Source organism: Ambystoma mexicanum, chromosome 2q, assembly GCF_040938575.1.
Source record: "Ambystoma mexicanum isolate Mex_15411 chromosome 2q, UKY_AmexF1_1, whole genome shotgun sequence".
Taxonomy (NCBI): Eukaryota; Metazoa; Chordata; class Amphibia; order Caudata; family Ambystomatidae; genus Ambystoma; species Ambystoma mexicanum.
In genome coordinates this window covers 1,283,026,030-1,283,051,957 of record NC_090924.1, presented here as the reverse complement: position 1 = coordinate 1,283,051,957, position 25,928 = coordinate 1,283,026,030, and the positions used below count along the sequence as shown (strand labels likewise).

At 48.7% G+C, this 25,928-nt stretch overlaps 1 protein-coding gene across 2 annotated transcripts in view; it reads left to right on the top strand.

Moving 5' to 3' along the window:
* The window catches only part of TOPBP1 (DNA topoisomerase II binding protein 1), a 1,370,800-nt gene that overhangs the window by 1,035,249 nt on the left and 309,623 nt on the right, over positions 1 to 25,928 (top strand). For both annotated transcript variants that reach the window (XM_069648712.1, XM_069648711.1), the window contains exon 22: positions 18,355 to 18,521. In XM_069648712.1, coding sequence (XP_069504813.1) covers positions 18,355 to 18,521 — 167 coding nt within the window. The remainder of the gene's footprint in view (positions 1 to 18,354; positions 18,522 to 25,928) is intronic.

Below are 25,928 nucleotides of genomic sequence, written 5' to 3'. Positions count from 1 at the left end.
GCCTCCCGCTCTGTCTTCGGTGCAAGCTTCTATGGTCTCCGTGTGGGAGTGAGGAGGGGCGATCTCAAAGCCGCACAAACGCGGCCATCCTCACGTCCAGAGCTGGCCCCTTGTGCCTTCGCCCCGCTGTGTCTCCGAAATGCCAACGGAGGTTCTCTGCTCTGGTTCTGGGCCTACCAGACGCGGTTGCCCTCTGAATCCCGGCCGCACGGGGGATGCTGTTGCCACGGTGGGCGAGGGGCGTTCTGCTCCTGCTACGCCGCCTTCGATCGTACGGCTGGGAAATCACTTCCCGATCATGCCCGTAGTCTCTGGGCAAGTAGGGCCTCTCGTTGCTGGAGCTGGTACCCTCGGGGTCGATGCTAAAATTAGTGCTGATATCTGGCCCTGCCGGAAGGGGACCTACGCACTTCTCCCTGTGCCGGCGGCCATCTTGGATCCCCGCCTCTCCTGTTTTTAAGGAGCGCACCTTTTATTCGTTGTCGCTGCTGCCGGCTTCATCCCTGTGTGGTGCAGACCCCCTTCAGACATCCTCCTTCACAACGAAGCTCCAGGAATCGTGGGTCTGCGGGAAACCAACAGGAACAACTGCCAGGGCACCATCTGCACCATTGGAATAAGGTACTGTGTTGTGCTTGAGGAAACTGGGTGAATCTATTTTCTTCATCCTTGTTAGGGAGAATTATCTTATAAGGCTAATTTCCCATTTCCCAAACCTAGTGAGTCCCCCAGCAGCTTTGCTGGTTTTTTGGGGTTTGTTGTTTAATCCTGCTAAGAGTGAGACTCTTTTTACTCCCACTCTTAGGCATGATTTGAGAGATGTCTTTGACTCTTTGTGTGCTTATGGGCTATGGGGTTTCTTTCTGCTCCATAGAGTATCATCTATTTCTTATGTGTGTTACACTGCACCCTCAGTGCAGTAACACAGGGTTGTCATAGTGACCCCCAAACATAGACTCCATACCCTGGGACTGACTACCGTCTCCCAGGGCATGTAGAGTCACCATTGGCTTTGCTAGTCCTAAATTGTGAACAGAACCAGTGCAAACCATCATATTGTGGAAGTACTGGAAGGGGTTAATTATATTGACCCTGGGTCGGTTTTCAAGGGGGCACTGTCCAGTCCCCCCTTGTCGAGTTTCTGGCTGGTGGCAGTGGTTACCATGCGAAATATTCCACCGGAATATTCTCTATGGGATTTTCCCATTGATTTTAAACGCACCACTTTTTGGTGCAATGTTAAAGATACCGCTGGTTTATTTATTTAATATTACATTCATGGTTGGGTCTTTTTGCCAGAACTCTTTTCTAAAATGGCGTTTGTGTCCGACTCTGTAACTCTGACCAAGGTTGAGCCCTTTGTTCCACTTTTTGGCAGGCTTCTCCACAGAAGCCCTCCAAATGGTGCCACTCTGTCTGGGTTCCACAGGAGGGGTGGAGGGGGCCTTAGCAACCCAAGTCGCACTCTACTATGATTGGCCCAGTGGTGAGCTGTCTGGCTCACCACTTAGCATGTGTGATTGACAGCTAGGCTGATGAATGGGGGGTTTTCTGCATAAAAGCAGGGCCTTTGGGACTGGAACTTCAGAAGTCGCCACAGGACCTAAGAATCCAAAGAGGGAAGAAGCTGAGCCATCTGCAACGACGACACCACCGGTGAGCCCTGCTGCAACTGCCTCACCACTTTCCCGACGACAAGAGAAGATCTTCTGCTGGACGAGTCTTCTTCCTCTGAGCTGGTGGGACCAACCAGTTCGCCCTTTTTGCCTTCCAAAGACGTCTCTTGGTCGAATCGCCCGTGCCAAGCACCCCGGCGGCCGGATAGCCAAGCTTCACCACTTTGACCGCGAATAAAAGGAACGCACCTTTTATCGAAGAACTCCGCAGCTGGTTTCATCCCTGTTCAGTGCAACGACTCCACGTTTCCTCCTCGAAGAGATCCTCTCTTCCCCTGGTCGAAACAACGAACTGCAACCACTGCCAGGAACAACTGCCACAGCTGGAGCTTCCTCTATGTTTAAGGTACTGTGTCCTGCCTGGCCTCCCTTTCTTCGGTTTGCCCAAGGTGACTCTTAAATCCTTGGCTTGCCAACTGGGTTGGCCCCAGACCTTCTAGCTTTGTCTTTTGAACCACCCCAACATCTTTTGAACATTTCTACAAGGACCTGAATGCATTGCTAAACCGTGTGATCTTTGGCACATTTCGTCTTGCTCCATTCAAAGTGGGCCTGGCCTATGAACTTTGGCTCTACAGTATACCCTGCCTTCAGTAACTTGATTTTGTCTCTTAAAAGTGTTGGGAACTGTTTTATTTTTTATGACCTGCCTTTTTCTCTCCCTTTAACCTAATTATTGGAGTGCCATCTGAGTTACGCGCTAACCTCTGTTTTGACAAAAAGTGCTCTTTTTAACTTAGACTTGTCTAGTAATTGCTAAGGGAGGTGTAAATACTTTTCTGACTGTGTTTTAACTTGCTTTTTATTTAGAGTGCTAGTATATTGCCTAAAGTGTGTTTTAAATAAATAATTATATACTTTTTATACAAAGCTCTGGTCAGTGTTTGTTTGCTCTACTGTGTTTTTAGCCCTATTGTGTATGCTCTATATACTGCCCTACTCTTCTTGAGAGAGGTCTCACTGCTCAGCCACAGCTACCAGGTAAATCTGGGTGGTGCAGACTGCTACCAATTGGGTTTACTGCTTACTCCTGTAGTCTTGATCTTTTTGCAGTGTTCCCCAAGGGAACTGCACAGGATTCTGCCTAACTTCCTGAACCTTCATGCTTGTTTGCTAAGAGGCTGAAATACAAGGAGTGGGACTAATTGATGTGCTCCTCTCAGCTTAGAGGCCTGCCACTGCAGACGGCATCCATTCTCAATTTAGTGACAGGAAGAGGGATCTGGACCCTTTCTCTTGTCCCATTTTCCTCTGTTTAAGATTTTTTGCTGTTTGATGAATCCAAAGAATTTGTCACTTCTCCCCAAAGGGGAGGCACCCCGCTTTGGGACTAGGGTGGTGAGCATGCTATTCAACACCCTTCCTAGGTGATAGGTCAAGCTGGATCCCACTGTGGGTGACCCCCTCCCCCATTACTGGGAACAAGGAATGACCAAATAAGAATAACACCCCACTGTCCCTCTCCCATAAGTCTGACATATTTATTGGTTAAATGTCAAATGAGCAGGGCAGTTATGTACAGGACCACTTTAATATGGAAGGCTTGGTTTCTGCCATATGTTTGTTGTCACCTTCTTGTGGAAGTCGGCACCAATCAAGTTTTTTCTTCTGTTCCAGGGAAGAATTAAAGACAGACCAAAAGAGAGAACGTCCACTGGAGAGTGAGCAATGTGAGCTTGCAGAGCCACGCAGAGGAGTAGCTGAGTATTGTTAGGCAGAAACCTGTGCAGTTCCCTTTGGGAACACTGCAAAAGATTTAGGATTACAGGTGTTAGCAGTAAACCCACTTGGTTGCAGTCTGTACTACCCAGATTTACCTGGTAGCTGTGGCTGAGCAGTCAGGCTTCCCTCAAGAAGAGTTAGGCAGTATGCAAAGTATACACAATAGGCACTCAGATACAATAGCACAAGCAAACACTGACCAGAGCTTTGGTATCAAAGTATATAATTATTTATTTAAACACACACTGTTTGAAACACTCCAGCACTCTTATTGTAAAACACTCTAAACACAGTTACTATTATGATATATACAACCCTTATTCCTTATCAGACAAGTCTTAGTTAACACCACTTATTTCCAGACAGAGGTGAGCGCTTAACTATAGATGGCACTCCAATAAGTTCATGAAAAAGGGAGGGAAAAGGGCAGAATATGTGAAGATACACCACTCTAAGATTTAGGAACACTTTTAGCAAGGCAGAAGAGCAAAAATCACTGGTGAGCCAAGGTCCATTGGCTGGGCCCACTCTTAGAGAGAGCGGAGCACAAATGCGCCCAAGATCACAGTTACACTAGGCTTTGAAAGGCTTGCAGGGAGTTCGAAAAGAGTTGAGAGGCTCAGAAAAGTTTAGCCAGGGTGCCCCAGGCTAACCCAGGTTCGAAAGCCAGAGGCTAAATCTACCCCGTACAGTCGGTGGCAAGGGAAGCCAGACGGAACACGGTACCTTAAGTGGGAAGGATCCTCCAGCGGTGGCAGTTGTTCCTGGCAGCGGGTGCAAGTCTCGGCGTCGTCCAGAGGAAGAGAATATCTCGACTTGGAGGAAAGATGAAGGTCGTTGCACTGCCAGGGAAGAAACCAGCCGCAGAGTTTTCCGGTTTAAAGGTATTACCCTTTATTTCGCGGTCGTGGTAAAACGTGGTATTCCGGTTGCCGGGGTGCTTGGCACAGGCAAGGCAGCCACGAGATGCGTCGGGAAGGCGAAAAGACGGTGAAACTGGTTATCCCCACCAGTCAAAGGAAGAAGACTCTCCGGCGGGAGATCTCCTCTGTCGTTGGTAAAAGTGGTGAGACGGTTCAGCAGGGCTCCACCGTTGTCGTAGCAGGTCGGCTCAGCTTCTCCCTCGTCGGATTCTTTATGCAGAAAACCCCCATTCACTCAGCCTAGCTGTCACTCAAACATGGTAAGTGGTGAACCGGCCGGCTCACCACTTGGGCCAATCAGGACGGAGTGCGACTTGAGTTGCCTAGGCAACTCAGTCCATGGTGCCTAAATCCCCCTCCACCCCTCCTAAGTACCCCAGACAGAGTGGCACCACTTTGGAGGGCTTCTGTGGAGAAGCCCGCCAAAAAGTGGAACAAAGGGCTCGACTTGGGTTGGAGTCACAGAAGAGAACACAAACGCCATTTTAGAACCGAGTTTTGGCAAAAAATACCAACCAGAGAATTAATAATAAATAAATAAACCGGCGGTATGTTCGAGGCTATCGTAATTAAATAAAGATAGTAGCCTCGAACAATGGGAAAATCCCATAGAGAAATATTTGCGGTTGAATATAAAAAGTAGTATCCACTGCCACCAGCCAAAACTCGATCAGGGGGTACGGAGACGTGCCTCCTCGACTAACAGACCCGAGGGCAATCGAATTGCCCTGGCCAGTACATCCACAATATGATGGTTTGTACTGGATCTGTTCAGAATTCAAGACTAGTAAAGTCAATGGTGACTTTACATGCCCTGGGAGACTGTAGTCAGTGCCAGGGTATGGCGTCTATACTGGGGGGGTCACTATGACACCCCTGTGTTACTGCACTGAGGGTGCTATGTAACACACATCACAAAAAAACATGAAGCCCTATGGAGTAAAAGACCCCATAGCCCAGTAAACACATCTAGAGTCAAAGGAACACACTCAAATCATGTCCAAGAGTGAAGGTAAAAGAGTCTCACTCTTGACAGGAGAAAAAAATAAACCCCAAAAATCCACCAAAGCTGCTGGGGGACTCACTAGGTTAGGAAATTCAGCCTAAACAAAGAATTCTCCCTAACAAGTATGAAGCCAACACGGTGGTGGGTGGAACCCGAAAACAGCATGGAGAATGCTGTAGCTTCTAAGTTGGAAGGTCGCACCAGAGAGGGGCCACTGAGGCAGCAAGATCCACCAACACTGAGGTGAAAGTTACCGGCTGCCTGGAGCAGAGACGCCAATGCTCCCAGCAGGACAAGGCCGCTTGGAGTGACGCTACCGAAAAGGGCCAGGGAAGCCCATATGCCCATGCTCTCATAGTGGCCTACCGAGAGCATACTCTAGGACAGGGTAAACAAAACAAAACCAACAAAGGGGCTGAGAGAAGCCTGTAGCCCTTGATGGGTCAACTGAGAACATGTTCCAGGACGGGGCGAACGAAACAGACCAAAAGAATTGGGGGGGGGGGTCAGAGAAGACTGTAGACCGCAATGGGCCAACCGAGATCATACCCCAGGATGGAGTCAACAAAACGGAACAAGCAAAAGGACCAGAGAAGTCCAAATCCAGTGAGGGGCCAGCCACGAGTATATCCATGAAAGGGTAAACCAAACGACCAACTGGGCCAGAGCCCACCGGGGCTAAGAAAAGCAGCAAACAATTGGAAGATAAAAAAAAAGTGAACCAGACCCAGGAATCCACGTGTCTTCCAGAGGACGTCGGGTGTGAGAGCCCAGGAACTAATATTCTTCGACTTGGGGAGTATTGAATCTCCCAGTGTAAATATTTATATCCCTGGAGAAGGGATACAATCATATGATTGGACGAGGACATTGCTTTAAGCGCAGTAGTAACTTTGAGGGACATTTTTATTTGAACCTTTTTTTTATTTTTGAGCCACAAGAATCTCTGTGCACTCTGGGGCGAAGGTCAGAAACCAGCCTCCACTACTTCCCGGGCTCAATAACTGACTTGATTTGTATCACCTTTACAACCAGAGCCTTTCCCGCCACCCGAAAGGGAGTATATAAGACCATCCCAGTGTGGGTTGTCGTAGGAATTGAGGTACAGAAAGGCACATACATGCTACTGTACATCAAAGAGATTTGGGGGTAGATCCTTATCCACTGCAGGTTGCCTCTCTGGAACAGCCCAACAGCCTCTCTCCATCTTGAGCCGGACCTCCTTAAGTTCTGGAACCTCCTCAAGACCTTCCTCTTCTCTTCCTCTTTCTCTGTCCCTCTCCCTTGCTAGCCTCCTTTTTATTCTCTCTTGCTTCCCTCCATCGTTCTCTTCCCAAGCCTGCTCAGTTCGTTGACTGGTCACCTGGTGCACCTCCAGAGCCTCACAGGTCCCGGGCCACCACACCAGTCCTGCACTTCCGTACTCTGCCTGCACTACTACACTTGGAATACATTCCAGGAGAGTGGCAACCACTCTGCACTCAGGCCCCTGCTGGACTGGGTGAACTTGTCCCCCCTCCCTCGCACTCCCTGCCTGCGCACTTGTACAACTTTGAATGTACTAGGCTTAGCTGGTTTGTCTGTCCTGTCCTCCTCTGCCCCCCCCCCCTAGCTTGGTTGTACCTGAAATACTCATGCAAAGGCGCACTCATGACCAACCTTTTTTGTCTTTGTATGTCCCTCTCTCCCCCGCCCCCTCTTTTCTCTCCCCACTCTTTTCTCACGTACTTATATCAGTAGAAATGCCTCTGGCCTAGTATGCTAGTTATTTTTGTGTAGATCATTCGGAATCTTCAATGCCTAAGAATGACAATTATATCCCCTTTTTCCCTTCCCGCCTTGAAGAGCTTTGAACCACTTCACCTTTGTATAAGCGCTTTACAAATAAACAATTACAAAAAAAGAGAGTAGACCAGAGTAGACAATAAACCCTGCAGTGGGCTAGCAACCCTCACTCATCCACAAAGGACTGATTTACTAATGTAATTTAATTTATAGAGGTGCTACTGTTAAGCCTCATATCAACCCATTCCTTATTGGAAAATACACAACATACTATAAGACAATATAGTGCAATTTATATAGATGCCCCAAACTTAATTCACATGCACAGGAAATGATTGTTATGTTAATAAAGAACACTCAATGAATGCTCTCACACTCTCCTGCTAAGTGCATTTTTATTTTTTAAATGAAAGAAGTAATAGGAAACCATTGCAATTATCATTCTGACTACACATAACACACTCAATATAAGAAGGGTTGTTAATGAAAACACTTCATTTATTAGCCTGTATTTCTACTTCAAATGAATCAATCAAATGAGAAATCAAATGAGCTTCTTTAAGGCAATTTACTTCTAAGTGGTTCTTACTAAGATACCTCATGAATTGGACTGTCATTGAATTCCTCCCTCCTTTCTCAATGTGATATTAAAACGGGTAAAACCATCTCTCATACTCGCACCCATCCTTTGTGAAAGTAGAGTGTTGAAGGCTGAAGTTGGAGGCTTCAGTTGTACAGTCCAAAACCCACCATAAAATCCATCATGGTCTCCAATGGTTATAACAAATCCTTAAAAGAGATTGTGTCAATGGGATTGACCATGATGTAAACATAAACCACATCAGAATATGGTAGTCCAATGAGTTTGAGCTGTTGTAATTAAGGGCTTGGTGCTTCCCTGTACAGCTTAATAATAAAGGATAGTTCTCACATAAAACACAATGAGTGCTGCAAAAATCCCAGGTCCGATAGAGGCCCAATGAGCCCCTCCTTCCACCATAAGACCAAATTGAGTAGTTATCCAGCTTTCTTGGGTCCTCTGCTCACCAGCACACTTACCAGCATCCTGTGATGATCTTGAACAGGACTGACTCACCCCTCCCAGAATCTCCCTTTACATAGCCTCTGGTTTGTTTGTGCATATTCTCCCCTGAGCACTTCTCCATGAGCATCAAATCACCTATATATATATATATATATATATATATATATATATTTCTGAGGCTTGTGGAATATGCTTAGATCACATGCTGTGCATAGGCCGACATCTAGTGGAAGCTTCAGAGTATTACAGTTTGTTTTTCGAAACTCGAAAATGGGCGTCGACACAGGCGTGCCAGTAATACTATCCCTAGTGTGACGTCCACTGTACCCAAGATCCCTCACGCGTCTAGGATCCTCAGATTGTTTTTTTCCGCCATACTGGTCGGAAGCATCTTGCGGAGTCCCCTGGCCTTAGCCATACTTTTGCTAATTATTGAAGTTTAAAATTATTTATTGACATCCTTCCCCACCCCAACGTCGACCCTCGACACTCGACGACGGCTGGAGAAGACATCGACCGTCGGCTGCTGCATGACGGATCTGGGCCTCGGAAGGCCGCTGGCCTCGGCCCGGGCCTAGTAGGCCGCTGGCCTCGGCCCGGGCCTAGTAGGCCGCTGGCCTCGGCCCTGCAAGTAGGGAGAGTGGGGGGTGGTACATACTCTTCACTCTTGGTATATAGGTACACCTTATATATTTCCTACACTTACCAGCCCGCTGCCTCAAGGTGCGTATGGAGGGTACCCCTTTCCAATTCTGCCCCAAGTGCAACCGCAAATACCCTTGGGTCGACAGGCACGCCACGTGCAATCTCTGCTTGCCGAGGGACCACCCCGAAGCGAACTGCAGAGCGTGTAGTAGGTTTAAGCCTAAGACACTTAAGGACCGTTCGACAAAGCGTTGGGCCCACCACGCCAGGCAGGCAGCCATGGCAGCGGAGGGCGCCTTCAGCGATGGCAGCGACGCCGTACTTTCGGACGGCGAGGGCATTACGGCGTCGAAAGACTGCCGAGCGCAGGTCCCCGACCTCGGAAGGTTGTCCGGCAGGGCGGCTATGGGGAAGACCCCCGGCGACGCAAGCGCTACACACCCTACACACACTAAGCACACTAAGTCCAACCGAACCTCGACGACGTCGACCTCTCGGAAAGAGGCACAGATAGAACGGTCCGACTCGGTGTCCTCTGGGCGCTCTCGATCGAGATCGCCTCATGACGCAAGGCAATCATCCACTCTTGCCAAGAGTGCCTCGCTCCCTAGATTAACGGAAGTTTGATCGTCGGAAGACGAAGACGACTTCCACCCCCAGGCCGCGCTCCAGGAGACCGAGGCAGTTAACACCAGCGAGGCCCCACGCTCGAAACACACAGATACCTCTCCCGACCCTCGACGCCAGGCGTCGAAAGTCTCTGGGGCCTCCAAGGGGCAGGGAAAACATTTTTCCACGCACGGGGAGGGGGGGAAACAGCGGAAAGCACAGCCTTCCACTCCTGTAAGACCATCCTTCCACCCTAAGCAGACAGACAAACATAAATCTACTGGGACATCAACATCCAGCAAGGGTACCCTTGATAAGTCCCCTAAGTTGCCTACTAAAGTCATACCCTGTTCCAAAGAATGGTCCAGTGAAGACATAGACAGGGTCATGTCAAGGATGTCTTCCTTAGCTGATTTTTATGACAAAAACCCAGAACATTTCCTTTCGTATGACCCTCAAGGGGCCACACCCTCAGGCTCCTCTGATCCTATCCCCCTAAGTAAGAAGGCCCGGTTCGAAAGACCTGAACCCTTCGAGGTGCAGCCTTACTCTACTCCATATTCTACTCCACACCCCAGATACCAAGGACAGCCTTTCCCTGAAGGGGACCAGGAGTTTAAAATTATGGAGGAACAAACCGGGACTGAATACTATGCGGATGATGAGGACCTGGAGGAGGTAGAAGATGAGCAGGAAATTTACAGAGTAGATTCCCCGGTAGAGAGCGAAGCCCCAGTTACCGACTCGCCAGTTGATAACCAGCCCCTCCTTAATGAAGTTCTCGCTCGCGCAGCAGAACATTTTCACATCGACACCCACGGTGTACAGGAGGAAAGGGACTTCGCAGAAGACTTGGTGGGAGAGAGGAGGCCGGTCGCTCAGACCATCCCTATCCTTAAATCCATCCAACGTAGAATAGATCCATCCCTGGTGAATCCTAACCTCACCAGAGCCGTCAACCCCAGAGTCGAAAAACTTTTTCGGGCAGCCCAGTCTGACCCTCTTTATATAAGAGGACATCTTAAACCAGACTCCCTAGTGGTTACCAACACTCGGAAGAGGGCTGGGACACCCTTATCGTCGTCAGAAGCTCCTCCCAACAAGGAGAGCAAAAGACTACGGGTTTGGCAGGAAGGTAGCCTCAACGTCCGCCTACCAAGCAAGGATTGCAAACTCCACCACCCTGTTGGAAAGTTACAACTGCCATCAATGGGAAGAGGTCGCGGCACTCATAGCCTCTGCTCCTGAACCGTTAAAGGGCCAGTTGGCTCGGATCTCGGCAGAAGGGAGAGCCGTGTCTGGTTGCATATTAAAAGCAACTTTCGACGCCGCGGACAACGCAGGAAGATTGATAGCAGAAGGTACTGTTATCAAGAGACATGCGTGGTTACGGCAGTCGGGGTTCAAAACAGAAACCCAGGCTTCATTAATAGACAAGCCGGTGGAACCCGATCTATTGTTTGGGAAAGCGGTCGAAGACGCACTTAAGAATGCCAAGGACGAATACGAGACTCTCAAATCCCTTGGCCAGCTTACCAACAAACCCCCTAACCAGAGGGGGAACAGTAATTTTCGTCGCCCACGCGGCCAAAATTCACAAAGAGGCAACTATGCCCAAGGACAGGGTACACAATGGAACAACAACCAGCAGTCTACCCAAAGTTACGGCAGGGGTAACGAGAGGTCGTGGAAGAGGCAGAGGCAGCCCCAACAAGGGAGGTGGCACGCCTCCACCAAAGCAGTGACGCTCAGTTCAGGGTCCCTTCTCACGCAACCCCAGTAGGGGGACGCATTTCCAACTTCACCCAGGCTTGGGAAGGGATCACCTCAGACAGATGGGTGCTGTCAACAGTGTCCACAGGATATTGTATAGAATTACTGCAGCGTCCCCGGAACCACCCTCCACGACAAAGAATACACTCCTTAGGACATCAGAAGATCCTTCTCGAGGAGATCGCCATTCTGCTAGAAAAGGACGCGATAGAACTCGTCCCAGGACACCAGGTAAACAAGGGTATCTATTCAACTTACTTCCTTGTGCCAAAGAAAGATTTGACAATGCGCCCAGTATTGGATTTACGGCCTGCCAACAAGTATGTCAAGCCCCAAAAATTCTGTATGACCACGCTACAAGAGGTAATCCCCCTCCTAAAAAAGGGGGATTACATGGCAACCTTGGATATGAAAGATGCTTATTTTCATATTTCCATGCTCCCAGCGTACAGAAAATACTTGCGCTTCAAGGTGGACAGTCGCCACTACCAATTCAAGGTACTGCCCTTCGGGATAGCTTCAGCACCAAGGGTATTCACCAAGATACTGGCGGTGGCAGCTGCACACCTACGCAGGGAGGCAATCCCAGTGTACCCTTATCTGGACGACTGGCTCATAACGGGGGAAACCCCAGGAATTTGCATGTCAAACATTCAGAGGACTATCGACCTCCTCCACGAATTAGGCTTCTCTATCAACGAGAAGTCGTCAAGTCTAGTGCCAAGCACCTCAAAACAGTTCCTAGGAGCAATCCTAGATACTCAGAAAGGGTTGACCTTCCCTTCGGAAGAGAGAATTCGGAATATACCACTGCAAATTCCACATTATCAGTCAGGTCAACAAATAACGGTACGCAAAGCAATGCGGTTACTGGGCATGATGGCGTCATGCATTTACCTGGTCCCCCACGCGCGTCTGCGCATGCGTCCCATGCAGGAATGGTTGGCGAAACAGTGGTCTCAGGCAAGTGTTCAGTGGGACGATCTAGTGGTCGTTTCGCCAACACTCGTACAGAGCTTACACTGGTGGACAAGAGAGAATCTCGCAAGGGGTAAACCCTTTTACGATCCCGAAGTACAGGCAGTGGTGACTACAGATGCATGCCTGACTGGGTGGGGAGCTCACCATCTCCACCACACAGCTCAAGGTCTCTGGTCTCACTCAGTAGCCAAGAACCACATCAACCTGCTAGAGCTTCTGGCAGTATTCCGAGCGCTTCGGGCGTTCGAGCCCCATCTGCGAAACTTGTCGGTGCAAATCCGGACGGACAGCACGACAGCCATGTTCTATCTGAACAAACAAGGAGGGACTCGTTCGCCAAATCTGTCCAAGCTTGCCCAGAAAATCTGGATATGGGCACTCAGACGGAACATCTTCCTGTCATCACAAAATGTTCCAGGGGAGCTCAATTCCCTAGTGGATGCCCTAAGCAGAGACTCCCTCCCAGAGGAACACGAATGGGTCCTTCACAGAGATATCGTAGAATATCTCTTCTCTCAGTGGGGTTTCCCCACTATAGACCTATTCGCCACAAGCGAAAACAAACAATGCCCAGGATTTGCATCCAGGTTCCCCCAGCCAGACTCCCAAGGGAACGCCCTGTGGATGAACTGGTCAGGGATGTTTGCGTACGCTTTTCCACCAACTCCTCTCATCAGGAAAGTGGTGTACAAGATGAACAAGGAATCAATGACGCTCATCCTAGTTGCTCCCATGTGGGCGAGACAACCATGGTTTCCACACCTACGCAGGATGGCGGTGTGCGAGCCCATCAAACTCCCAGCCTGGTACAACCTACTGTCCCAGCAACAAGGTCAAACAGTGCACCAGGAACCCAACTCAATGAACCTGGCAGCATGGCTCCTGAGGTCATAGAGTTTGGGCATCTCAATTTACCACAGAGGTGTATGGACATCCTAAAAGAATCCAGGAAACCAAACACAAGGCACTGTTACTTTGACAAGTGGAAGAGATTCGTTATTTGGTGCCAGAATAAACAAATCAACCCAGTTGATTGCACTCCTTCCAACGTTGTAACATACATGCTCCACCTGCTGGACGCAGGTTTGGTTTTTAACTCTCTGAAAGTACACCTGGCAGCCCTCTCGGCTTACACCACATCCCATAACAAAGTATCGTGGTGGAAAGTACCAGTAGTTAAAGCCTTCATGGAAGGAGTAAAGAGACTTCACCCTCCTATTTCGAACCCACCGCCAGGATGGGACTTCAATGTGGTGCTAGCTAAGCTCATGGGCCCCCCTTTCGAACCCATGCATAAAAGTAGTCTCAAACACCTGACTTATAAAACGGCCTTCTTAGTAGCCATTACCTCTATAAGAAGGGTCAGTGAAATTCAGGCTCTGTCAGTGCAGGATCCTTTCTTTACTATCCACAAAGACAAACTGGTTTTACGCACACACCCTAGGTTCTCACCTAAATTTATATCTAAATTCCATGTAAACCAGTCCATCGAGCTTCCGGCTTTCTTCCAAAACCCGCAAAGCTCGGCTGAGGTGAAACTACACACCCTTGATGTGCGTAGGGCGGTCCTCTACTATGTAAATAAAACCAGACCGCTAAGGAAAACAGATCAACTGTTTGTCTCCGTAGCTACAGGCAGAGAGGGGGATCGCGTCTCTAAAGGCGCGATCTCGAAGTGGATTATCAACTGTACACAGCTGTGTTACTCTCTTTCTGAAAAAACTCTGACTTTTACGCCAAGGGCCCATTCTACTAGAGGCATTGGGGCCACTCTGGCTTTCATTGCAAATGTTCCCCTCGACACCATTTGCAAAGCAGCTACTTGGAGCTCTATTCACACTTTTACTCAGCATTACTGCATTGACACTCATTCCAAGACAGATACACAAGTGGGACAAGCGGTTCTAAGACACCTGTTTGCTCATGACCCTTCTCACATCCCACCTCCTTCTTCGGGTACTGCTCGCTAATCTATGCTCAGCATGTGATCTAAGCAGATTCCACAAGCCTCAGAAGGGATACATTACTCACCGTAATCGTATTTCTGATGCTTGTATCTGCTTAGATTCACATGCGACCCACCCTTCCTCCCCTCCGAGAGAAGGCGCATGATTGCTTGTAGTCTTACCTTTCTGTCTATCTGCTTGGATTATCTGTACTCGCGCTACTCCTCATGCTTCCTCATGTCAGAAAAAATACAATCTGAGGATCCCAGACGCGTGAGGGATCTTGGGTACAGTGGACGTCACACTAGGGATAGTATTACTGGCACGCCTGTGTCGACGCCCATTTTCGAGTTTCGAAAAACAAACTGTAATACTCCGCAGCTTCCACTAGATGTCGGCCTATGCACAGCATGTGAATCTAAGCAGATACAAGCATCAGAAATACGATTACGGTGAGTAATGTATCATATATATATATATATATATATATATATATATATATATATATATATATATATATATATATATATATATACACACACCCACACCGGGAACTGGGATAATCACTTTGACAAGTGAAGAACCTATTGGATGAAACACACTGTATTCTGCAGTGGAACTTGGCTAATGAAAAGAACTTTCCTGAAATTGAACATCGGTTTGAAGCATCCTGAATTGATCCATGGGAAAAGGGATCCAACCCTAGTCACAGCGATTTCTGTTTATAATTTTCATGTTTGAATTCATATGTTGTTTTATGAAGTTTAAACAACCAAATAATTCCTGTATGGTTTTGTTGTATGTATTAGTGTGAGGGATAGATACATTGGACGTTAGGTCACTTTCCTTTAGCCTTAGTTTGTTAGCTAGGGCACTCCTTAGTAGGGCTTAGGGAAAGCCAGGCATTTGTTTTACCCTTTATTATTTAATAAAATGGCGCCTTATGAGAAAACTCCACCTACGTGTCGTCTCACATGTTTGACCCCTCACAGTAGTTTCTCATTTTCATCTCTCTCAACAGATCTAACATTCCATGTGTTCTCATCTTGCTTGATCTCTCTTCTGCCTTTGATACTGTCAACCATACCATCCTGCTTAACCGTCTCCGTGATAACCTGGGTATCACTGGTCAGGCCCTGGCTTGGCTGACCTCTTTCCTCTCAAATCGACCCTCCCAGATCCAACTGGGGTCTTTGCTCTCTGACATATTTTTCTCTACCTGTGGTGTCCCCCAGGGTTCTAACCTCTCTCCCTGGCTGTTCAACCAGTATCTGGCACTTCTTGCCAACCGCATCGCTGCTCTCTGCCCCAACTTTCAGTGCTATGCAGATGATACCCAGCTCATTTTCAGGTTACCCTCGGCCTCCTCTTCTCCTTCCCTCATCTCTGACTGTCTTTCTGCTATCCAGGAATGGTGTGCCGCCAACAACCTCTGCCTTAATGCCAGTAAGACTGAGATTCTACTCATCGGCACACCCACTCCCTCCTTCCCTGCAGCTCTCTGGCCGGCCTCTCTTGGCCCTCTTCCTGCTCCTACCTGCAAGGCAAAAAACCTCAGGGTCATCTTCGACTCCACACTCTCCTTCTCTCCTCACATTTCTGACGTTTCTAAGAAGTCACACTACCAGCTGCACCTCCTCAGAGGTATCCTTCCTTTCCTCTCCTTCCCCCAGAAGCTCACTGTCTCCAGAGCCATGGTTCTCTCAGCTGGACTACTGTAACAGCCTCTATCTAAATCTGCCTGCCTCTACTCTCCGCCCGCTGCAACTCATCCAGAACAGGACTGCAAGACTTGTCCTTGGCCTCAAGCCCAGGGAACGTATCTCTCCAGGACTGAAATCGCTACACTGGCTCCCTGTGGCTGCGAGGATTAAGTTAGTTCAAAACCCTCTGCATTGTCCACAAGGCCTTCTGGGGCCTTGGGCCAAAATACCTTCAACTCTCTCTTCCTAAATATCTTCCTTCTCGAGCTCTTCGCTCATCCGCCTCCAACTCCCTCAGGGTCAGTCGCTTCTCCAAGCAACGTGTTGGGGGGAGATCTCTCTCCGCAGCAGGGGCCTCCCTCTGGAACAGCCTTCCTGCCTCCCTGAACTTGAGGAGAACCATCTTCGGTTCCGGAAGCACCTCAAAACCTTCCTCTTTGCTTCTGCTTTCTCTCCCCCTCTCCCCTGCTAACTCACTGAAACTGTACTGAATCAGCAACTGGGCCACTCGCCAATCTCGGCCCTTGGCCCATCCACTCACCCCTGCACTGCCTCCCAGGCAACCCCTGCACTACGGGACTGTCTCTGTATCCCTACATCCCCCATTTCCCAGCACTTGTCTGCACTTATCTTGCACTTGCCACCAGCTGGCCCTTATTATTTATCTTGTATTTTACTAATCACTTTGTACTGCACTTTCCCCACTCCCTTTCCCCCTTGCACTTTTCCCGTCCCCCCTACCCATGCACTTGCGCGATCTGAATGACACCTGGCCTAGTAGGATCGTTTGTCTGTCTCCCCATGTTCCCCCCTCCCTGCCTCGTCGCGCCTTGAAACACTTGTGTATAGGCGCGTTACAAATGCCCTATCATATCATATCCATCTTCAAGTGTTTTTTCCTCCTCCCATCCTTTCAAAGCAGATTAGCAATTCCATTGGCTGGACCTGGAGCACGCTCTAGACTACTACATCTCTCGGACAATGGGTGTCAGGAAAGACCAGCTTTTTGTGTGTTCTGCTAGTCCCAGTGCTGGCCGGGTTTTTAATTTATTTTATTTATTTATTTATATAAGGTGCCGAAAGCCTGTGGGCATTGGGGCGCCTACAAGACTACAAGTGACAACAAGAAAAAAACGGGACAGCCAGGCAGGTTAACCTAATTCTAGTGGAAAAGTAGAGTTTTTAACTGTCGTTGGAAGATGTTCTATTCCTTCAGTGATTTGATCAAAAAAACCTTGTCAAAATGGATTATTCTCTACATCTCGGAATTATTTCTTTCATTTATTTAATTGATTTGTTTATAATGCGCCTATTACCATGCCTGAGTTCGGTTTCTAAGCGCAAATCTAGGATTCAAACCTCTGTTGCTCTGCGTGGTCTTTCTTCCAAGACCAGCGTGCTGCCCCTGTGCTATTCTCAGTTCACATCGGTAGAAAAAATGCTGTGATCTGGCTGGGAAAGATGTGCCTGAGGGGTCTCGGGGCTCATTCTACAGGAGGTCTTTGGCTGCAACGTCTGCCCTTCAGAGGGGTCCTGTCTTGGCCATTTGCTAAGCGGCTACATGGGCTTGTCTGCATACTTGTGCCAATCATTACTGCTTCTATTCCCTTTTTGGGCAGGTCGCCCGCTTTGACATGGCAGTCCTCAAGAGTTTTCTAGCTTAGGTGGTGTCCTCTTGCTTCCCAAACTCGTCTATATACACGTACTCCTATAAGAGTCTATCATAGATGAGGAATCTATGGGAGGAAGGAATGCATTAGAAGAACACATTACTTAAACTTCCATAATTTTCTTTCCGATGGATGTACCTCCTATGGATTACTCATTGCCCTCCCTAAGGTCATGGAATGCAATGCTCCTCAATGTATTCTAGCCCGACATGATGTGGGTCACGTAGGAGCATCGTGCTGAGCCGATGCAGATCTGTGCTGCACCTGCTGGTGGCAGAAAAGTTTCAGAAGAACAGATGCCCTGGCATACGATTATCATAGATGAGGAATCCATGGGAGAAACGGCCATCAGAAAGATAATTATCGAAAGGTACGTTATTTGTTTTTTCATGGAACCGAGATCAGGTTTTTGTTGCGTTAGCTTCCTTTCTACTGAATTAATGGACATTTGTCAGATGTTTATTTTTATACTTTTTCAATTCTATGTTGGAAAAATGCTTTTTTTATGGACAAACATTTCAAACTACAGACTTCAAAGAAAGGATTTGCTCAATATATAGATTAATTTAGCAAACAAATTGCAAAGAAAAATATTGGAAAGTTCTTGGTCTGCAGTGCTGTTTCTTGTAGATAATCTATTGGCTGTCGAATTCTCAGCACAAACCTACATATCCTTATTATATTTAAACATAGACTTTTCCTTATTATTCAAGTGACATTGATGTATAGATGATTGTGAGTGTTGCTTTATCCAGTGTTCGGAAAGAAGTAGGTTTAATTAATCTGATTTATTCTAGAATGGTTTTCTAAGGAATTATTTTCTTACATGTGAAAGTGTTTTTGAACTTTTCTTATTCATTTTATTCACAGCTTCCTGTGATCCAGAGTGTACACTTGTAACTGATCCTTGCAAGGTTTTAACGAACAGGGATCAGGAATCCCCTATTAAGGAGGACCACTTGATACCAACACCGCAAGCTCCCAGCATAGCCTTTCCTCTTGCCAACCCTCCAGTGGCTCCGCAACCCAAAGAACAGGTTTGTCTTCAAATGTTTCTTAATGTTTTATTTAACCTCTCAGTTGTTTTCGCTACACTTTTCTTTAGCATCTTCACATTTTCACCACTAATTTTAGGAACTCAGTATAGGAATAAATGGAGCCTTTTGCAAACGTACTGTCGTTCAAATATGTTATGTTATGGCTGCATCTCAGAAATATTGTGCATACGTTTTTCTTTGTTAAATCATAACTGGTCATTTAAAGATACTGTGAAGTCGGCATGGTATCGAAAAGTAGACAAAGACACAAGGAAGTAAGTTTGTAAAACCTTCATTAACTTGAAAAGGATTTGGAGACTTCCTAACTGGCCCTATTTCTAATTGGGAGTAGTCAACACCATTAAACTAAGTCAAAAGGTAGTCCAATGTCTGTCAGTCAAAATAATAATAATAATGTCAGTGTCAAACCTATGATTGCCCTCACTATCTTCTAGAACATTAATGTGTACGGAATTGCATCAAAATAAAACAGTGGGTGGGGTGCTGGTGAATCCATATAAAATGGCTGCCTTAATGTGAAGCTCTCCATGGTTGGGTAGGCCCATCTGCCGAGGGACGCTGTCCCTGAGTAAAAGGGGGTGAAAATTGCTGAGCAGGCACCCAAACCGACAATGCACTGGCTGTAGAGCACTGAAGCGGTTCACCTGCCTGAATCAAGTGGCCACTGCAGTATTACAGAATACCAGGCTTTCCCAGTGGCGGTGGCCAAGGGAGCTACAGGGGTGCAGTCTGTGTGCGTGCCACAGGGTACCGCAGGAGTGTGAAGCAGGTTGTCCCCTCTGCGTGTGGCACCCCCCGTGCCGGCACCGATATTGGTGCAGAGGATCGGATTGCTTGAGGCTTTGGGACACAGGCCAATAGCTGGGAGCACGGTGCCGCGGGGCGCACTCGGACCCTCTTACCCCCAGGCTGCATAGAAAGAGGGATTTACGAGAAGGCACCAGGAGCAGTGGAGCAGGTACCGATATGCAGTGAGTGCTGCGGTGGGCGGCGAGGACCTCACCAGGGAAAATCGGAACCCTGAATACAATTTAACTACAGAGACTGAGGGTGGCAATTAAGAGGACCCAAGCCAGCCTTATTTTCATACTTCAAACCTCTCCTGTCAATAGTTTGTTGTGGAAGTCCTTGGAAGCAGGGAGTCACGGCAGTGTGGCAATACCTCCCCGAAGGGAAAAGCTGTAACGCAGCCCAGCCAGAACTCCAGGATGGTTGGAGGTGATCTCCCCAGCTTTGGACATCCGTTTACCATGTGGGTGTACAGTTCCCAAGCACAGTGGCAGCTCCAGGGAGCCCCAGCAGGATCCCCTTCCCACCCCCAAGGGAAATTCTGTAACACAGCCCTACCAGCGCTCCAGGATGGTCGGGGTTGATGTCCCTGGTCTTGGGTGGCTGTCTGCCATGTGGTTTGATCATGCCCAAGCCCAGCAGTGGTTCCAGGGTGCTGCGGCAGGGTCCCCATCCTTTCCCAGACGGAGAATCTGTAATGAAACCCAGCCAGAGCTCCAGGATGGTAGGGGGGGTTATATCCCTGGCCTTGGGCGGCTGACTCCCATGTGGGTTGAACGTTCCCAAGCCCAGCGGTGGTTCCCGGGAGGCCCGGGACATTCCCTGTCCTTTCCCGGAGGGAGAGGCTGTAAGGAAGGCCAGCCAGAATACCTGGCGTTGGGTACCCGTCTCCCATGTGGGTCAACAATCCCCAAGCCCAGCCTGGAGCCTTTCCCTCTGGGGAGGAATGGGGACCCTGCCAGAACTGCCACTGGACTTTGGGACGGTCGACCCAACTGGGAGACAGCCACCCAAGGCCAGGGACATCACCCTGACAAATCCTGGAGCTCTGGCTCGGCTGCGTTACAGAATTTCCCTCGTAGAAGGGATGGGGACCCTGCCAGGGCTCTTTGGGACAGCCGCTGCACTTGGGGATGGTCGCCCCTGTTAGGGAGAATTCTCTGTAAGCCTATATTCCCAAACCTAGTGAGTCCCGCAGCAGCTTTGCTGGATTTTTGGGGTTTATTTTTTTCTCTCCTGCTAAGAGTGAGATTTTTTTGCTCCCACTCCTAAACATGATTTGAGGTGTTCCTTTAACTTTCCATGTGTTTTATGGGCTATGTGGACTTTTACTCCATAGGGTCTCATGATTTTTTTTTATGTGGGTTACACAGCACCCTCCGTGCCGTAACCCAGGGGTGTCGTAGCGACCCCCCAACATAGACTCGATACCCTGGGACTGACTACTGTCTCCCAGGGCATGTAGTCACCATTGGCTTTGCTAGTCCCAAATTATTAACAGAAACCAGTACAAACCATCATATTGTGGACATACTGGTCGGGGCAATTTGATTGCCCCGGGGTCTGTTGTTCGAGGGGGCACGTCTCCGTCCTCCCTGTTCGAGTTTTGGCTGGTGGCAGTGGATACTACTTTTTATATTCGACCGCGAATATCTCTCTATGGGATTTTCCCATTGTTTGAGGCTACCAACTTTAATTATTTAATTCTTATAGCCTCAAACATACCGCCGGTTTATTTATTTAATATTAATTCACTGGTTGGTATTTTTTGCCAGAACTCTATTCTAAAATACCGTTTGTGTTCTCTTCTGTGACTCCAACCCAAGTTGAGCCCTTTGTTCCACTTTTTGGCGGGCTTCTCCACAGAAGCCTCCAAAAGTGGTGCCACTCTGTCTGAGTACCACAAGGGGTGTGGGAGGGGGTTTAGGCACCCTGGACTGAGTTACCTTGGTAACTCAAGTCGCACTCTTGTGTGATTGGCCCACACCACTTAGCATGTTTGATTGACAGCTAGGCTGAGTGAATGGGGGTGTGCTGCATAAAAGCAGGGCTTTGGGGACTGGAACTTCAGAGGTCGCCACAGGACCTAAGAATCTGAGGAGGGAGAAGCTGAGCCGACCTGCAACGACGACACCACCGGTGGAGCCCTGCTGAACCGTCTCACCACTTTTTCTGACGACAGAGGAGATCTCCAGTCCGGAGAGTCTTCTTCCTTTGACTGGTGGGGATAACCAGTTTCGCCTTCTTTTCACCTTCCTGGAGCATCTCGTGGCCGCCTTGCCCGTGCCAAGCACCCCGGCAACCAGAATACCACGATTTACCACTACCGCTAAGAGAAGGGTACTACCTTTTAACCGGAGGACTCCGCGGCTGGTTTCTTCCCTGGCAGTGCAACGACCGTCATCTTTCCTCCACGACGAGACCTCTTCTTCCCCTGGACGAGACACCGACTTGCACCTGCTGCCAGGAACTGCCCCCGCTGGAGCTTCCTTTACACTTAAGGTACTGTGTCCCGCCTGGCTTCCCTTGCGACAGATCGTTCGGGGTGACAGTAAAGCCTTGACTTTCTAACCTGGGCTAGCCTGGGACAATCTAGCTAACTTTTCCTGACTTGAATTTCATCCTTTTTGTGCAAACTATCTACAAGACTCTTTGGGCATAACCCCACTGTGTGAACCTGGACCCCTTCTGCTTGCTCTCTCCAAGAGTGGGCCTTGCAATTGACTTCCTTGCTCTCCAGTAGAACTCTGCCTATCCTGCCTTACTGTGGTTCTTTGTAAAAGTATTGAAACTTGTGTGCTTCCTTAACCCTGCCTTTTTCCTCCCTTTCTTTACAACTTATTAGAGTGTCATCTTATGTTAAGTGCTCACCTCTGTCTGAAAATAAGTGGTGTTTCTCATTAAGACTTGTCTAATAAGTGAATAGGGTTGTATATATATATGATAGTGACTGTGTGCTGAATTTACTCACCTCGTTTTTGCTAGTGTAAATTACAAGTGTGTTTTTAAATAAATAATTATATACTTTTACACCAAAGCTCTGGTCAGTGTTTGTACTACTGTGTCCCTGTACATATTGTGTATACTCTGCATACTGCCTAACTCCTCTTGAGGGAAGTCTGACTGCTCAGCCACAGCTACCAAGTGAATCTGTGTGGTACAGACTACTACCAAGTGGGTTTACTGCCAAACACCTGTAGTCTTAAATCTTTTGCAGTGGTCCCTAAGGGAACTGCACAGGTTTCTGCCCAACAGCCCCATATGGGAGACAGCCCACCAAGGCCAGGGAAATTACCCCTGACTATCCTTGAGCTCTGGCTGGCCTGCAATGCAGCTTCTCCCTCCGGGGACCCTGCCGGGGCTCCCTGGAACCGCTGCTGGGTTTGGGAATGGTCAAACCAGATGTTTCATATAAGGCATATAACTAGTCGGGTTCATTTTGTCTCAATAGAACTTATCAGAACAAAACATCCGTTCATTGGGATTCACTTAGAACCTACCCAACTAGATAGTCCTAAGACCACTGGAACTTTCCAGGAACTTATTCTCTTAAGAAGATTTCCAAAGAACACAAATTGTTAACGACCACAGAGATGTGCTATACTCCCTGCACATTCTAAACACTTGTTTGGTCTTTTTTCTTGCCTTTCTTTTTAGTACAAGTTCCATCTTTGTATCCTTTTCCATAACACTGCTCTTATTGTGTTGTTTTTTGGAAATATCATGATTTGTTTTTTGTTTGCAATTAATGAAATAATGTTGTGTATATACGTGTAAGTATACGTTCTTAATACAGGCGATTTATTTTCACAGCCCCTCGAGTTCTTATTGGTTTTTCCTTCTGGACATTTCCTTTGGGTCAATCCTTCCAAGATATACTCCATTAGTAAATATAAATTAGGTTCCTTGATATTACAAATTGGTCATGCTTTATTCAATGACAAAAAATCAAGATGAACCTTGCTCAGTAGCAGTACTACCCTTTTTTGTATCAGTCTAGTTTGTGCCCCAGTCTGCTACTTCTCACCACGGGTACACCGAATATTTGGATACAAACCACTTGGGAGACAGCCACTCAAGGCCAGGGACACTGCCTGTGCCCATTCTGGAGCGCTGGCTGGGCTGTGTTACAGAATTTCCCCCAGGGGAGGGAAGGTGACCTTGTCAGGGGCTTGCTGCTGCTGTGCTTGGGGACAGTACACCCACATGGTAAACGGATGCCCACAGCCGGGGACATCACCTCCCACCGTCCTTGGAGTTCTAGCTGGCTTGTGTTACAGCTTCTCCCCGCCAGGGAGTCCCGGCAGTGTGCAAATACCTCGGCGAAGGGAAAAGCTGTAACGTAACGCAGCGCAGCCAAAACTCCAGGACAGTTGGATGCGATGCCCCGGCCTTGGGCATCCGTCTCCCATGTGGGTCTACCTTCTCCAATCACAGCTGTAGTTCCAGGGAGCCCAGGCAGGGTCCCCTCTTTCCCTGCCAGATCTCCAGGATAGTTAGTGGGGTTACGCGGGGGGGGGTTAGGGGGGGATGTTATATCACCGGACGTTGGCGGCTGTCTCCTATGTGGGTTGACCATCCCCCAAGTGCAGCGGCAGTTGCAGGGAGCACCGGCAGGGTCCCCATCCCTTCCCGCAGGGAAATTCTGTAGCGCAGCCCAGCCAGAGCTCCAGGATGGTCGGGGGTGATGTCCCTGGCCTTGGGCATCCGTCTCCCATGTGGGTCGATGAACCCCAAGCAAATGGCAGTCCCAGGGAGCCTTAGCAGGGTCCCCGTCCTTTCCCGTAGGGAGAAGCTGTAATGCAGACCAGCCAGAGCTCCAGGAAGGGTGGGGGTGATTCCTCGCCAGATGGCCCACTCCCGCACACACCACCAAGAATCCAGCCCCAGTCCCACCCACCCCACTGACAATGGGCCCTGACCGTAGAATAATGAAAAAAACAGTACTCGCATAACGTTGCACCTGCTCGCGTTGAAAAAGCTGTAAATGAAACAAACTTTCTTTACCTATGGTCACCCCAGCAAAAACAAATCGTAACTACTACTCTCTGATCTCGGCCCCCCTTTCAAGCCTTCCCTGGTAGTCTACTGACCCTCACCCCCCAGTAAAAACACATTTGCCCCTACCTAGGGGCAGATTGCGAGATTGAACTAGCAATCTGCCCCCAGGGAGGGCTACATGAAGTGACCCCACCCATCCACTTTAGGTCGGGGGGAGAGGACCATCCCCCTTTTCATTCCCTATATCACTGGTGGTTTAGGGTGCCCCCCACCAAATATACAATTTTTAAAACAAATGTATAGTTTGCCCTTCCCTAGAGGCAGAATGGCACATTACTGTGCCCATCTGCTCCCAGGGTGGGCAAAATGTTTTGCCCCCGGCTTGGGGAGTGCGGGGGGGGGGCAGTGCCAAGATTTCTGGTGGCCTCTCCTCTTCCCCCCACCCCAAATGGATGGGGGACATCTCATGTACCCCTGCCTAGGGGCAGAAATCTGCCTCCAGGGAGGGCTACATGAGGTGCACCCCATCCGGGAGAGGGCCGCTCCGCTTTTCATTATATATGATCACTGGTGGTTTAGTGTACCCCATAACCCCCCCTCCAAATCACATGTTTTCAATGTTTTTTGTTTTTGTTTTGCCCCTTCCCTAGGGGCAGATGGGCACATAATTGTGCCCATCTGCTCCCGGGGTGGCAAAACATACTGCCCCAGGCTTGGGGGGCCTGTGCCAATATTTCTGGTGGCCTCTCCCCCCCACCCCAAATGGATTGGGGGCATCTCATGTACCTCTTCCTAGGGACAGAGAAATCTGCCCCCAGGGAGGGCTACATGAGGTGACTCCCATCCACTTGGGGTGGGGGAGAGAGATCCACCCCCCTTTTCATTATACAAGATCACTGGTGGTTTAGTGTCCACCGCCCGCCACCACATGAACAGATTTTTCCTTTTTTCTTTTTTGCCACTTCCCTAGGGGCAGTTGGGCACATGAGTGTGCCCATCTGCCCCATGCTTGGGGGGGGGGGGGAGGGGCAGGCACTTATATTGTAAGCAGCCCCTACACCCCCACTTCACAAACAGATCCATGGTGGTCTAGTGGCATTGCTGGGTGCGGATTGAGCGATGCCCCTGATCCGTGCCCAGCAATACTTCAAATAAGGTGTTGTTTGAAAGGGGAGAGTCTCCCCTTTCCAACGACACCTCCCTCGATCAGAACGGCACAATAATGCCGCAGATCGAGGGAGAGAAAGGTGGACACTCAACTTCTCTTTTCACTGCGGCAGCTGAAAATGGCTGCCGCAGTGAAAATTACTTAGTTTCACGTCAGCACGCATTACGCGTGCTGACGTGAAACTGGAGGAAATCCATCCCCTGGGCCGCACATAACCCGGGGGTTGGATCTTACATTTGTGGGATTCCTGCTTTGCAGGGATCCCACAAAGTGAAGTGCCAAAAAGGATGAGCTATCTCATCCTTAGCACTGCAAGCATAATGCTAAGGACAAGATAGCTCGTCCTTGGCACTAAAGGGGTTAAACTCGAGACCACTAACCCTGATCAGGGTTTAGATTCCCAGTGTAGGAATTGTGGAACCTTGGGT